We start from the raw sequence: 15,107 nt of genomic DNA on the forward strand, positions 1-15,107 counted from the left end.
AAAGCAATCTCAAATGAATCCTTGTTCAAAGGCAAACTCAAACTACATCTCTTAGGAAAAAAAAGCTTTTAAAATGGGAGAAAGATGGGTAGAGCATTTCCTTATTTTTACTGTTTTGGTTGTCAGCAAATATCCTCACTGCTTAAACCAGGTGCGTGTTTTATTATTTTTCCCCATCAAACTTTGTATGCGTTTGCCAATAAAACACACCGAGTGCGCAAATAAGCAGAGAGCAGCTATAAAGCAGAGACATTCAAAACACTGTGTGTACTGTGCCTTTAAATCCTGCTGGATGGGGGCGGGGCTTCGTCTCTGCAGTGAGGATTTAAAGCACCGCACACAGAAGACCCGTTTGTTAACGAACTCTCGAAAGCTGTAATGAATGTTCTCGCGCATCTGTAAAGTCAAAACCGACGCTTTCCAACGGGCAGAACGGGATCATTATTACGGCATTATGAACTTTTGACGCCGGACACCGGGAATCTGTCAGGAGATTAAGGTGAATTTTAATGCGTTTGGCACATCGTCAGTGTTTGTGGTCTGTCTGGCTCTCTCTCTCTCTATGTGTGTGCGTGCGTGCTGATGACGACAGTGACGTGTGGAGCGATATTATCTGATTCTGTGACAGGACATCCGATAAGAGAGAGAGAGAGAGAGAGAGAGAGAGAGAGAGAGAGAGAGAGAGAGAGAGAGAGAGTGTGTGTGTGTGTGTGTATGTGTATGTATGTGTGCGTGCGCGCGCATGTATGTATGTATATGTATATGTTCAGTTGGAGGGAAACGCAGGCACCCTTCTTTTAAAACACTTCAAATAATTTATATCTGATTTTAGATTTTTATTTATCTGCTACTATGATGATGATAATTATGATGATGGCAGATAAATAAAATTAATATTAATAAAAATAATGAAGATGGTCAGCTGACAAAACACGCATAATAGTGTCATAGTTTGTGACGATGACGTGTATGTTGATTTTATCTGGTTGCACATCAGTCTTTTTTCCTTCAAGAAATGTCTGAGGTGTGTTTCGTCAGGTGTGATAGAGTGTAAAAGTGACTCATCCCGCCAGTTTGCGGAAGCGGACAGGTAGATCGGGTATGGTTGCCTGGCAGCCGCGGCGGAGGTGACAAGAGCGGGGTGTGAACGCGCGCGACTGTCTCCTTCATACCTTCTAACAATGTCATATCAGTGGTTTGTTAGCACGCAGAGATTTCGTAATTTTCGGGCCATGTACAATGACTTTACACTCCTGGACCTCTTGAAGATTAGGTTTCCGAATGAGTCTGTTGTTTTCTGCACATGCACGCGTTATATGTGCATTGGAGTCTCTTTTGCAGTATCCTGTGTTCATATGCAGTATTTCAGGTATTTCCAAGATCTTCTGCACGCTAGTCTGCCAAGAACATGGTCACGTTTCACTGCAAAAATAAGACATTTAGTTTGCTAAGACTTCACCCCCTTCACCCCCAAATGTGTATGTATTTGTGTGTATGTGTATAAATACAGTATGAGTACAGCCCATTTTGAAAATGAATATGTTGATCCATTTCTCAGTGAATGTAGTCTAGGCAATGTATTTTGGTGCATTTAAACAAAACAGATTTATTTAACAAATATGTTTATTATTAAAATAATATTTTAGTTACCAAAAATGTTTAGAAATTGAAAAATAATACAATTAAATTCAAGCAAAATATTGCAAAAACAAATTACAACCTACAAAATTTCAACTATTTTTCCATTTATTTTGCTTCTCTTGATTTTTTTTCCCTTCTTTTTAAAATGTTTATAAATTTGTATTTCATAGTTTTCTATAACATATAAATTTTGAAGTACTAGTATTTGAACTGTTATTATGAGTTATTTTGTTAGATAAGCTCCAGATTTGGCTTCAGCCGTACATTAAACTAGTCAATGCTGAAGTCAAAGTTATTCGCCCCCCTTTGAATTTTTTTTCTTCTCTTTTTAAATATTTACCAAATGATGTTTAACAGAGCAAAGACATTTTCACAGTATGTCTGATAATATTTTTTCTTCTGAAGAAAGTCTGATTTGTTTAACTTCGGCTAGAATGGAAGCAGTTTTAAAAATTTTAATCACAATTTTAAGGTCAATATTATTAGCCCCTTTAAGGTACGATATTCTACAGAACAAACCATCGTTATACAGTAACTTGCCTAATTACCCTAACCTGCCTAGTTAACCTAGTTAAGCCTTTAAATGTCACTGTAAGCTGTTTATGTGTCTTGAGAAATATCTAGTAAAATATTATTAACTGTCATACTGTCACTAATAAATTGGTTATTAGAGATGAGTTATTAAAACTATTATGTTAAGAAATGTGCTGAAAAAATCTGCCCTCTGCTAAACAGAAAACGGGGCTAATAATTCTGGCTTCAACTGTACAAATATAATATTGTATAGCTTCCTATTAAAAATATGAATTTAAAAGAGATTTGTGAGGGGTGCACTTATATATGCTGAGCACTGTATGTATCTGTGTGCGTGTGTATTTATGTATATGAAGAGCTCAGATGCAAAAACCTCTAAATGCACTGCAAAAATGCTTTTCTTAATTAGATGTTTTGTCTGCTTTCAAATCCAAATATCTAAAGATTCTCAAATCAAGAAGAATCCTTTAGACAAGCAAAACATTATGTCTTGTTTTAGTAAATAATATGCCAGAATGAAGTGAGTTTTTCTTTAAAACAAGCAAAATAATCTGCCAATGCGGTAAGCAAAATAATCTGGTCAAAAGGAAAAACAAGATTATTTTGCTTACCCCATTGGCAGATTATCATGCTTGTTTTAAGGAAAAACTTACTTAATATTGGCATATTATTCCTTAAAACGAGACAGTATGTTTTTACCTAGAAAATGCTTCTTAATATAAGAATTTTTAGATATTTCGATTATAAACAAGACAAAAATCTAAGCATGTAAAGCATTTTTTGCTGTGTGCCATCTGAAATATTCTCCTAAAATGAGTATTTTTTTCAGCCTCCTATGTTTATGTTTGGTTATTTCACTTTAAAGGCAGTAAAAAGAACTTATTTGTCACTATAAAAGTAAAATTAGATATCCTACACACTCAGGAGTCGGTGAAAATGCTGATTTTAGAAGAAATATCAAATGACTTTTAAGAGTTTTTTGCATCTAATCTCTTCATATACTTTTTATTTTTTACATTAACTGAGTGCTTTTGTAACCAAAATATACATGTATTTAATGTATTTCCTTTGTTTAAAGAAACAAATATGAAATCATAAACTGCAGTCTAAGATGTACAAAATGTGGCCATTATGTTGATTTATATAAGTAGTTGTATACATTAACTTGCATGATGATAATCTCATCATTAACTTTGGATGAACGTGTCTGCCTAATGCATAAATCTAAACATTGTTTTGAGATATTTAGAAGTGAAATGTGACGTGTACCTGACCAGCTTTATAAGCAGCTTTTACCAAGCCGTGATTTGGAAAAGCCAAGGTTTTTAAAACCGCCCACATTTTCTGTTATACCGTTCTTATGGTATATGTAAGATTTTTTTATTTACTTTTTTGTTGTTGTTTGTTTTTTAGGAAAACTGTATCTCCATCAGATAAAGTATCCAAAGATGTCATTTTAGATTCTAATGAAATCTGTGTTTTTGAAACTAATGAAGACAGCAGAAGTCAATGATTTATTTTCAATATTCAGCTATATGTTTACTGCTCCAAAATATTTTAAATGTTTCTCAAAATAAAATAATTGTGTTCAAAGGGAAATAAAAGTTTTTTTCATTTTACCAAGACTTTTAAAAATTTATATATTTTAGAGCAGTAATCACAATACTGTCAAACTGTGATATTTTTATCCAAGGTTCTGATACCGTCAGTCTTTTACTGGCCCATGCCTACACAGTACATCCTTACAAATCAAATCTTGCAGTTTTAAATTATAAGACACAATAACCTCAGATTGAAATGTAGTCTAAAAGATATATGAGCAATTCCAGCGTTATGGATGTGATATTTGCAGTAAAACTTTAAACATAAATACACAGAGAAAATATGTATTAACATTATATTGAAACATCTGTTTTCCAAAGAAACTCACCACAGTTATGAGATCAGAAAAATATCAATCTGTATCAAAAAGTTCACAGTGTACAGCATTTACCTTTGATTTACACTGAAACACCCAAAAGAAACAATGCTAATCAAAAGGAGAAAGGCAGGCTCACTATAGAACAACTTTTACATTTTTGCATTCCTGAGGAAAAAGCTTCATTATGGATGTGGCAGATGTGAAATTGACACATGTATAACTTTGGTGACTCAAATAGAATTGTTTGAAAACATTGACAGAGACAATTTTGAGTATATTTACAGTAGTGTAAAATACAAACCTACACAAATAACCTTGAAAGAGTTTTGTTACTTTGGTGAAAACATTATTTTTTTTTATGGCAAGGTTAACATTTGCATGGAATTGCTTAAATGTTTTATGCATTTTGCAGAGAAAAGGCCATACAGTTCTAAAATATAAAGCTTCTAAAAGTTTGTTTTTGATTTGATGGCATACAAGAACCACCAAAAGAAATATTCAGGGGGTAGTTTATGTAGCTTTTTGATTTTATGCTATAAAAGCTTTTTTTTTATTAATCTTTTACTTCACTCTAAAAGTGTTGGGTGGTCATAATAACCCAATGTTACGTCAGATATGGACAAACCCAATGCTGTGTTCATTTTTTTCAATTAAATTAAAACTACACTTTTTATTTTTATTTTTTTTAAATCAACCCAATGGTTGGTATGTCCATATTTGACTCAACATTGGGTTATTTTAACAACCCAGCATTTTTTGAGTGAAGTATAAAGAACATTTGATGCTTAATTTGATATTTCATAAATGTAAATAACCATTCATAAACTGTTCCTAAAGAAAGCATTCAATTCTAAGCATTTCATGTTTCACAGGATTCATGCCACACTGAACAGATTTTGCACGCTTTGTTTACCCAACGTGCTCGCAATTCACTGGCATTGTCTTCCTGAAGGCATTGAGAAATGTCCGTGCTGGACAGTAGGAAGTCTGTCCGTCTTGCACCTGTTGTGAGAGGAAGCGCCTGTCCCGTGGGGTTCTTTATCGCGGATCAGGTTGCATTGTGTGCTCATAGTGACCGTATCCAAGGTCCAAAGCTTTCAGGATGCATAACTGCTCGCATTTATGAACCGGATCAGGGACGGTCAACAGAAATGCATGTCCCTGTTGAACCAATTGACCCAGATTGATTTGTGAAAGAGCACTGCATTGTTTTTTTTTTGACTAGTCATAGTTTTAAAGGGATAGTTCACCCAAAAATGAAACCTTTTGAGTGTCTTTCTTTTGTTAAAAACTAAAATAAGGTATTTTGAAGATATCTTGTTACTTATTTGTTTTATTTTTCTACTATGGAAGTTGATGGTTTTCAGCTTTCTTGAAAATATATATGTTTGTGTTCAACAGAAGGCACTCGGAAATGTTTGGAAGCACTTGAGTGGGAGTAAATAATCAATAAACTTTCAGTTTTTAGTGAACTATCCCTTTAACTTCGGTTGTCCCCATTTAATGCGCATGCTGCATATCACTCGGCTCTGCAGAAATGCATTGCACCACGCTGACGCATTGTGTGTTGCTTGTAAAACAGCCCTGCAATAAATCGTTCCATAAAAGCGCTAATTGCTGTTTAATAGGGTACAGGAGATGTTTGTATCTCTGCAAGACTGTCATAATGTTGGTGACTCGATAGCTTGTGAGCGTGATACGTGTTTGTAAGCTAAAACCAGGATGAACCTTGCCTCCAGGTCCATCACTCTTCGTGTTCTCAGGGGTGTAAAGCTGGTTTCTCAAAAAGCCAAACGCATTTTACTGGATTCTGCTCTTAAAGCAACTTCTTCAGAGCGTCTCTGGTGTTGCAACAAATTGTAACTCTAGATGCCGTTTCCTTTTAAGCAAAGTTGAGTTCAAAGGTAAGACATTTGAGACTCATTTGCATATATAATTTGATATTAGATGACTTCCTCTGTAAAGATAGATAGCATTTGCATGGGGACCCAGAAAGTCAGGTTTACATGAAAGACAAAATTACAATGAAAATTTTTGCACTCCTTTTTTTTTTTTAAGGAGAAAATAAATTATTTGTTACTGTTGTAGGAATATTTTAATAGAATGTGTATATTTTTTAATGCTTTTTGGATATTTTTTTAATGACAGAATTTTATCATTGATTTAATTGGGTAGACCTTCTATGATTTTTTAAATCAGTGTTATTATTATCTGTAGTTATTATTTTTTGTATAATGCATGTTTGATTAATTTTAAACGATGTATTGAATATTTATTACCAATGTTGGCATGAATATATCCAATGCTGCGATGGTATTAAAACATAACCAAACAAATAATGAAATCCAGCAGTCAACATTTAAAACGGATCAAAACCTTTCATCAAAGTTGTCTTAAAACTATTCAACATCACCTAATCTTGCCTTGAAAAACTTTTTTTGATCCACTTCATACTTTATTTCTTCTATTGTAGCATGCTGTTTACTGTTATTCAACAGAAATGATTGTTTTGTAGTATTGTGTGTGACATCTTGGAGAGCATTCGGTTTGGCTTTATCCCCAGGGCTTTGGGGGCATAAGTGTATAGTTTAGTGCTGTCAAACCGAGCGCTTGTCATACCACAGGCTGTGAGGCTTAGCAGAATGTTGCTCAATGTTCTTTTCTGAAAAGTGCGACTCAAGTCTCGTGCACATGGCTGAATGCATTGCACAGCGAAGGGAAGCAAGGTATAGCCCAGGGCAGACTGCTCCATAAACAACTACACAAATGTCTTCTTCGTTCTTCAACAACACTAAAACGATCGCAGTTATCTTTAGAGGGTCTCATATCTCATATAGGGTCTCATATCATGCTCATATAGTTATAAAAGTGGTTATGATGGCCACTGTTTTTTAAAAAATTGTTCTGTCAGAGCTTCTTGGAGCTTTTTGTTATGTTATATAATATATTCATGTATTATATATTATAATATTATATATTTATAGCCAATCCAGAAGGCACACAATGTTGTAAGACGTTAATAATAGGTTAGATTTAGGTCGTGGTGTCTGGTGACCAAATATAAATGACTAGCCAGCGTCTAAGGACAACGTTATTTTGATGTCAAATACTGACGTTTATTCTTCAGGTAAAGCAACCGAAATCTGATAGACATTATAATGGTAACATCAAGCTGTAACATCATTAGACATTGAAATTTAATTGGTTATAGGTTGTCTTGGAAAGTGACAAGCATCCAACGTTGAGCCAACATCTTAAACCTACGTCATATTGACGCCAAATACTGACGTTTATTCGTCAGGTATGGCAACCGAAATCTAACGCCCCATTCACACGGGGCTTCAGCGGCAACGCTTGACTGAAGGCGTGTCTGAAGTTGGGACTGGAGCAATCCTCATAGAAACGTCAGCCAATGAAATTCAGTCAGCAATAGGCCACCGTCTAACTGGTGTATTTGCATACAGCGATCTGATTGGATGACGCTTCCGTCGGCGCTTAAAGTTGAGTTAGTCCCAACTTCTGCAGCGAGCAACGCCTCTGAAGCGGCGCTGACGGATCCACAATGCAGTTCGGCAACGCCTGACATCACCTATTCAAAGTGAATGGGAAACGTTGATGCTGACGCCCCGTGTGAATGGGGCGTTATAGACATCATAATGGTAACATCAAGCTGTAACATCATTAGATATTTGGTTGTTTTTAGGTTGCGTTGGAAAGTTACCAAAATCCAACATCTATCCGATGACTTCGATCTGTCGTTGCATTCTGATGTCAACCCAATTTTCATTTCCACCAAAAATGTAACGTCCTCCTACATTAGGGTACAACGTCAATCTGACATCATGTTGACATCCTGTGCCTGATGGGAACTTAATAGTGCATTGCACTAACAACGTCAAGGTTATTGCTTCAATTCTCATCGATAGCAATTGTAGATAAAAACTTTGATCTGTGCATGGTGTAAATGTGAATTTTGGACTCTTACGTTTCTTAGAATAACTGGAAGTGGATAATAATAAGCTGGCAAACAGTTTACATATAGAATTAAATGATTAATGTGGATGTTTTTGATGTTCATATCTTTTCCTTTTTTTTTTTGAACGTACATATTTATTTATTTTCAAACTTTCATTTACTTCTATAATTTTAAGAAAATGTAAAATAATGATAATAATAATATGAATACGAAGGGAAGAAGAGGGAAACATGAAATGAGTCCCCACTTTAGGGGATCCAAAAAGAAAAAAAGAGAAGGCTTAACACTTAATCCACAAATGAGCCTTTTATATTTATACCTCATTAAACAAACGAATAGACGATATACCCCCAGCTATATCAAAAATTTCCTTACAAATTGAGATCTATTGATGGCAGATTTGAGTTGAAACCATTGTGTGTCCTCGAATTTCAGAAAAAAATGTGCCATTACCAGGGAATTAGTCCTCAGAAAAGTTTGTCATTTCACTCTCCATTCAAGCTTAATGCTGTTTTTTTTAATGCTGTATTTTTTTGCTAAGGGCTCAGTATAAGATGTCACTATAAGACCTGAAATTTGCTAAGAAAATGACCTCAGTAGAAAGGAAATCTGAGCAGCAGGAAGCTTGAGAATGTGCTCTTCGTTAAAATCGTTGGAGAACCATTGCAGAGATTCACACTCTTGTCTTCTCGTGGCTGTGTTTCAGGTACAGGCCAGCAGCTGCCAGCTTGGCGAGGAGGAGCATTTCCTGGCCTGAATGCGAACCGACTGCAGCTGGAGCATGTCCACTGCAGGCTTGACTGCCCAGGAGATCTGTTTACCCACGCAAAGCCTTTTCCTGCGGGGCAGCCACTGGCATAGCATGGCCGGAGCTAAGCCCTCTTGGAAATGCAATGATCTACGCAAGTGAGTGCAACACCACATGCTTTCCCAGTTAAAAACTGATTCCTTTTACAAGACCGATCAGGAAATTAACTTTCTTCAACATTTCATACGATGCTAATCAAGCAAATGTGTCTGATTGGCGTTTCTGTTCTTTATCTACAGCTTATACCTAAGCATTGATTCTTCTACGGATTATAACATTGAGTCTCAGAAAAAGGTGCTGCCGACATCATATTCAGCAGTGGAAAGTAAGTATCATAATGCTTATTGATATCAAAAGTTTGATCACACTTTATTTCAAGGTGCTTTTCTAGTTGTTAACAAACCCTTAACTATGAATTTTGCCTTAACAACCTCCTAATTTGCTGCTTGTTAATAGTTATTAAGGTAGTAGTTGGGTTTAGGTATTGTGTAGGATTGGGTATGTTGAATAGGATCATGCAGAATATGTACATTATGTTAGTACAAACAAAAGTGTCTATAAGCTGCAAACAAGCCACTAGTTAATATTCAATTCAATTCAGCTTTATTTGTATAGCGCTTTTACCAGCCTGATCTCACGAGAAAACGTAAGTGTTTTACGTTTTGCCAGTTTAGTGGCTAATTCGTACGAATTCGTACGAGTTCAGTCGTACGAAATGGATTTTAAAAAGGAGGCGTGGCACCTGACCCCACCCCTAACCCCAACCGTCATTGGGGGATAAGCAAATCGTACTAAATTGTACGAATTAGATCGTACGAATTCATACGAATTAGCCACTAAATGAAAAAGTTACGAATTGCCGTGAGATTGTGTTGGCTTTTACAATGTAGATTGTGTCAAAGCAGCTTCACATAAATGGTCATAGTAACTGGAACAGTGTAGTTCAATTTTTAGTGTTTAAGTTCAGTTCAGTTCAGTTTAGCTCAGTTCAGTGTGATTTAATCATTACTGAGAGTTCAAACACTGAAGAGCAAATTCATCGATGCGTAGCTCTACCAATCCTGAACCATGCGAGCGAGCATGGTGAAAATTGTGAAACCATGCGAGCGAGCATAGTGAAAATTGTTCAGTGCCAATAGCCTAGTGGTACTGTGTGTCGACATAAAGCACTGACGTGCTCACGGTGACCCAAGTTCGATTCCCAGCTCGAAGTCCTTTGCTGGTCCTTCCCCTCTCTCTGCTCCCAATGCTTTCCTGTCTGAAATCTCTAATGTCCTATTAAAATAAAGGTGAAAACCCCCTAAAAAAGTGAAAAATAAAAATAATAGTGAGAATTGGTACCTGCACTAAAGTGTTACCACAAGTTTTAAATGTAATAATTTAGTGTCACAATTTATAGGATCTCTTGTAATAAAATGATGATTCACACAATGAGTTCACACTTAGCTGTAAAATAATAGAGCGTAATTGGCATGCTGTTCCGGGAGAGAGCCCTGAGCTTGTAATATCCTCGAGCCAGGGGCTCCCTCCCGTTAAAAGGGCGAGAGGGGAGTTCGAGCTCAGGTAGGTCTCGAGAACTCCCCTGCTTGTCGCCATGCGAGAAATGAGAAATGTCTTGGGTGATAATTTGGCTTAGTCGATTGACTATAGTGTATGTTTTTGGATGGTGGGAGGAAACTGGGGAACCCAGGGGAAACCCACGCGAACACAGGGAGAACATAGAATCTCCACACAGAAATGCCAACCGGCCAGATAGGAGGTTGGACCAGTGTTGTTCTTGCTGTGAGGCAACAGTGCTAGCGACTGGGCCACTGTGTCGCCCTATCAGAAAAAAGAGGGGAAGTAGGGGTGTAAAGGGGGAAACTTCAAGACGAAGATAACTGGAGTGAAAAACTCTGGTTATTTATAATGCTTCCGTAATCATCTAATAGAGCAGATTACAGAGTTATGAGGTGCCAGCCATGTTGATCATAAGCACGTGGTCCTCTTGAAATTAGTTTATAAATAAACCACACTCAAAGTTAATAGCTGTCAGATTATAAGGACAACAATCAAATTGGAAAGCCGTACAAAAGGAACTACATTCCAATGAGCCATGTTTGATTTAAAGGCAATGGATGGCAAGATTTTCAAAGATACATTAGACTATTGATCACATTATTATTGTATGGCTTCTGAAGACTAATTTAGTCAAATTGATTTAGTGGTGCCTTTTTGGAGATTTACAGAAGTAGTCATGAACATTGTGCATGGATTGAGCTGCCTGAAGGTCCTTCAGAATTATCCTAAACATAAGCAGCATATGAGTGTGCTGCAAACTGAGGGAGTGAATTATGTTAATAGCGATGTGTTTTGGGGAACTATTCTGAATTACGGTGTATCAGACACTTGTATTGCTGTGCCTCAAGTGGTAGAGCATGGGGCTTGGAATATAAAGATCATGGGTTTAATTCTCAGAGAATGCACTAATCAGTAGATTCTGTGAATGCAGTACTAATTTTTTTAGATGAATGTGAACAAAATGAATATTTAAGGTAATTATTGTTGGGAACTGTCGGACAGAAGTAAAACATCTGTGCTGCTTGTGATCAGTTCACCTTTATCACTGAATCTAGTCAAATTATATGCAACTTACTAATCTTCATTCTCAATTTCTGCCCCTTTCTCAATCAAACAGAACAGCGGAGTCACAATAATTCAACAAACAGCACAGGAGCCCAGCCCTTGCCCCCTAAAAAACCTCGGCCTTCCCAGCTCACTTTACACACGGAGCCCTATACGTCAAATCCTGCCAAAGACGACCAAGTGGTTCCCTGCTTTGAACGTTTGACTGTATCTGACCGCATCAGTCCTCCACAGACGCCCAGTCGAGCCACCAAACCCCTTCCCCCAATCCCCGGCTCTGCGGAGCTTTCCCCTGATCAGGCTATGGACAGTGAAGTAGAGTTTTTCAATGGAGATGAAAATCACTGCCTAGTTTCCGAATCTTGCTCCAAAAACTCTCCGTTCCGCTATGGGATGCCCAGTAGGAGGAGTTTCAGGGGCTGTGGACAAATTAATTATGCCTACTTTGAAGGTCCCACATCCCAGCAGAAACAGCAGCAACAACAACAGAAGGCGAGACAGGAGCGGGAAAACCAACAGAGAGAACAAGAACTTCGTGATCAGCAACAGAACTGTATACGACAGCAGGAACGTACGCAAAGAAAGCTGCGACGGTCCCATTCTGGGCCCGCGGGCTGCTTTAACAAAACCGCCTCCTTCAGATACTCCAGTCACCACAGGTACACACACAACCTGGATAAACCAGAGGTTCCTCCAAGAGTCCCAATTCCCCCACGACCAATCAAAACCGGAGACAACCGCCGCTGGTCAGCCGAAGTCTCATCGGGAGCCAACAGCGACGATGACCGACCTCCGAAAGTTCCCCCTAGAGAACCTTTATCTGCGTGTCCACGCACACCCAGCCCAAAGAGCCTCCCCATATACTATAACGGGATCATGCCCCCTACTCAGAGCTTTGCTCCGGACCCTAAATACGTCAGTCGTGGTTTGCAACGACAAAACAGCGAAGGCTCGCCATGCATTCTTCCTGTCATGGAGAACGGCATGAAGGCCAGCAACACGCACTACTTTCTTTTGCCACAGCGGCCGTCATACCTAGATAAACATGAGAAGTATTTAACGGACAGCACAGCGAGTCGAAGCACAAGCGCTTCCGATTCGAGTTCAGACTGGGACTGTCAAAGCAAACGAAAAACGACGCACCAAATAGACTTGGTATGAACTAACCAAGTGCACAAAAGACTTCTTCGCTGCTTTGTTGCAGTTTTGCTCGTAAGTTTGAGCAGGTTACAATTAAATAGCAGTTACTGGGATTTCCTCTTGTTTATTTTTTGCTCTCGACAGTTCTCTTTGAGCAAGCTCAAACTATGTTTTTAATTTCATTGCTATGTGAAATGGTTAAGTGTTGATAACATGGTGCAGTTGTTTGGTATCAGCCGGTCTGGTACTGCCATACTTCAGTGTTGTACTTTTTTTTTTTTATATATATCGCATTGAAGATTGTTTAGATGAACATTGAGCACGTTCCTCTGATCATAGGGACATAGGGTCAGTAAAGCTTCTGTACGTTCGCGTCGTCTACCATATATGAAGTATAAACACGGCCTGCTTTATTCCGGTCGGCTTTTTAAATGAAGGTTATTCCCTCTTACTGCATTGCACACAAGAAATCTGACACATGCACACTCTTTTGCAGTTCTTCTGTTGGACTAATGCTCTGCGCTTTTGTCCGGACACTCTTTTGTGTGCTTTTTTTTTTGTTTAATGTGACCTGTCTGTACAACCGTGTGTGTGTGTGTACGCGTGTGTTACATAGGAACAGGCTGAGTATTTCCTTTCTGTTCTGAGTTGTGCGTGTGCGTGTGCGTGAGCGATTGGAGAGCTGAATGTGTTACATTTGCCCAGTTTTGGCACTGCTTTTTAAGCTTTCATAAGCTGCTTAAAACGGCAGCAGAAATGTTGCCCTCTGAATGAACGGAGTATTTCCGATTCCTGGCTTCTCACCGAGGTGTCGTGTGTCTTTTGTTGCACAAAAAAGCAATACTTTGAAAACCTGTGAATGCGTTTCTGTGAATGTGTTTCTGTCCTCTTTTTAAAGCGTCGTCTCCATGTGAAGCTGTGAGTCTGGATTAGGACTTTCTCCAGTACTACCTCCTATTTTAGTTCTAGTTCTTAAATACACAACTACGGATTACAAAAACTCAACAAACACAACCTCCTTTGAAAATAAAGTGCCCCAGATCTATAGTTCTCCACGTTTTGCCATTGGAAATGGTCAGTCATTAACGCTTCCTCAATGAAAACACATCTTCGACCGATTTTTAAGAGCTCCATGGAGTTAAAGTCCATGTGTAATGCGTTTGGCCGAGCTCACACACACACACACACACACACACACACACATACACACACATACTGATCTTCCTGTTACTGTACATGCATTCCTGTTCAACGTGATTACAGTGGGTGTGGGCACCAGAGACTTTGGCTGCTGGCAGCTGCTGAATGAGATGTTTTATTATTCTATATTGTTTCCAGAACATCCTGATAACTCGGTAAATGTAGCAAGTGCCATGCAGTTATAAAAAAAAGAGGAAAGTAAGGCTATAAAACATGATGTTTGGAGGTCAATTACAAGTTTCCACCTCGCTAAGGGATCCATTTGATGACCCTTTTTTTTATTGTACCAGCTTGTGTATCAGGAAATGTTTACATGTGTTATTTTTCCTTTCACAGTCTTATCTTAGAAACAAAATGAAGGCAAGAAATAGGCATCTCTGCTGTGTTTGTGTGCGTGTGTGTGTGTGTGTGAAGCAAAGTGCACTGAGAAGACAGTATGCTTGTGATGTGTAAAAGTATTTAACGTTGTCCTCCTACCCAAACTGAATAGTTCTTAGTGTATTGTTGTATGGTTTTGAAAGTAATAAAAATAAATCCTTATTTATGAATCGACTTTCTTTATCTGATATTGTGTATTTGATTCGGTCAGGTATGCTGTATCTGTCAGAGATATAGCTGTTTTGCCTGTTTTATCACTCCACACCCCTGTGCTCTGCCTCATTACTATTGGCTCGGCTCCAGACAGGAGGAAGGTGAACTGTACTTTTGCACTTTAAAACCGATCTCGGATCAGTTCTGTGGTTGACTTCGTGAAGGCGATGGCTCGGTTTGAAGGGATGCGTGTCTCAGAGCTGCTTTACAGGGCCACCGTCTTGTAAACCTAAGTATTACGCGCGTAGACCGGTATTTTCTGCCTTGCTGATTGGGGAAAATGCTGTTTCTCTGGTCTTTTTTTGCGCAAGCCTCGGATGAAACGATAAGCACTTGAAACACAAACACAAAGCTCTTTTGCATGTCCAAATCCAGTTGAATATAAGCAACCTAGAGAAACTAAAATGAGCTCTATATGCTGTATGGAAATGGCAGGTCATATTTGTTTTCTCATATGTACTTATCTTTTTTTTTGGCAATACAATGAACCTGTTAGCTTCGATCATTTTAACCTTTAGCTGCTGTTGCTTTTTCTGTTTTAGTTTATATTATTTCAGAAATATAATTAAATAATATACAGTTGTAGTCAGAATTATTCAGCCCTTTTAATTTTTTTTTTATTGTTTAAATATTTTCCAAATGATGTTGAACAGTGCAATGAAATTTTCACA

At 37.9% G+C, this 15,107-nt stretch overlaps 1 protein-coding gene across 1 annotated transcript; it reads left to right on the forward strand.

Annotated features, from left to right (window-relative positions):
• Positions 1 to 367: 367 nt before the first annotated feature.
• On the forward strand, positions 368 to 12,758 carry errfi1a (ERBB receptor feedback inhibitor 1a). Its single transcript, NM_001083570.1, has 4 exons — positions 368 to 499; positions 8,779 to 8,978; positions 9,120 to 9,205; positions 11,558 to 12,758. Exons 2-4 carry the CDS (start codon positions 8,830 to 8,832, stop codon positions 12,664 to 12,666), a joined length of 1,344 nt encoding a protein of 447 aa, NP_001077039.1. The 5' UTR covers positions 368 to 499; positions 8,779 to 8,829; the 3' UTR covers positions 12,667 to 12,758.
• Positions 12,759 to 15,107: the final 2,349 nt, after the last annotated feature.

The sequence above is a fragment of the Danio rerio genome, chromosome 11 (genome assembly GCF_049306965.1).
Source record: "Danio rerio strain Tuebingen ecotype United States chromosome 11, GRCz12tu, whole genome shotgun sequence".
Classification (NCBI taxonomy): Eukaryota; Metazoa; Chordata; class Actinopteri; order Cypriniformes; family Danionidae; genus Danio; species Danio rerio.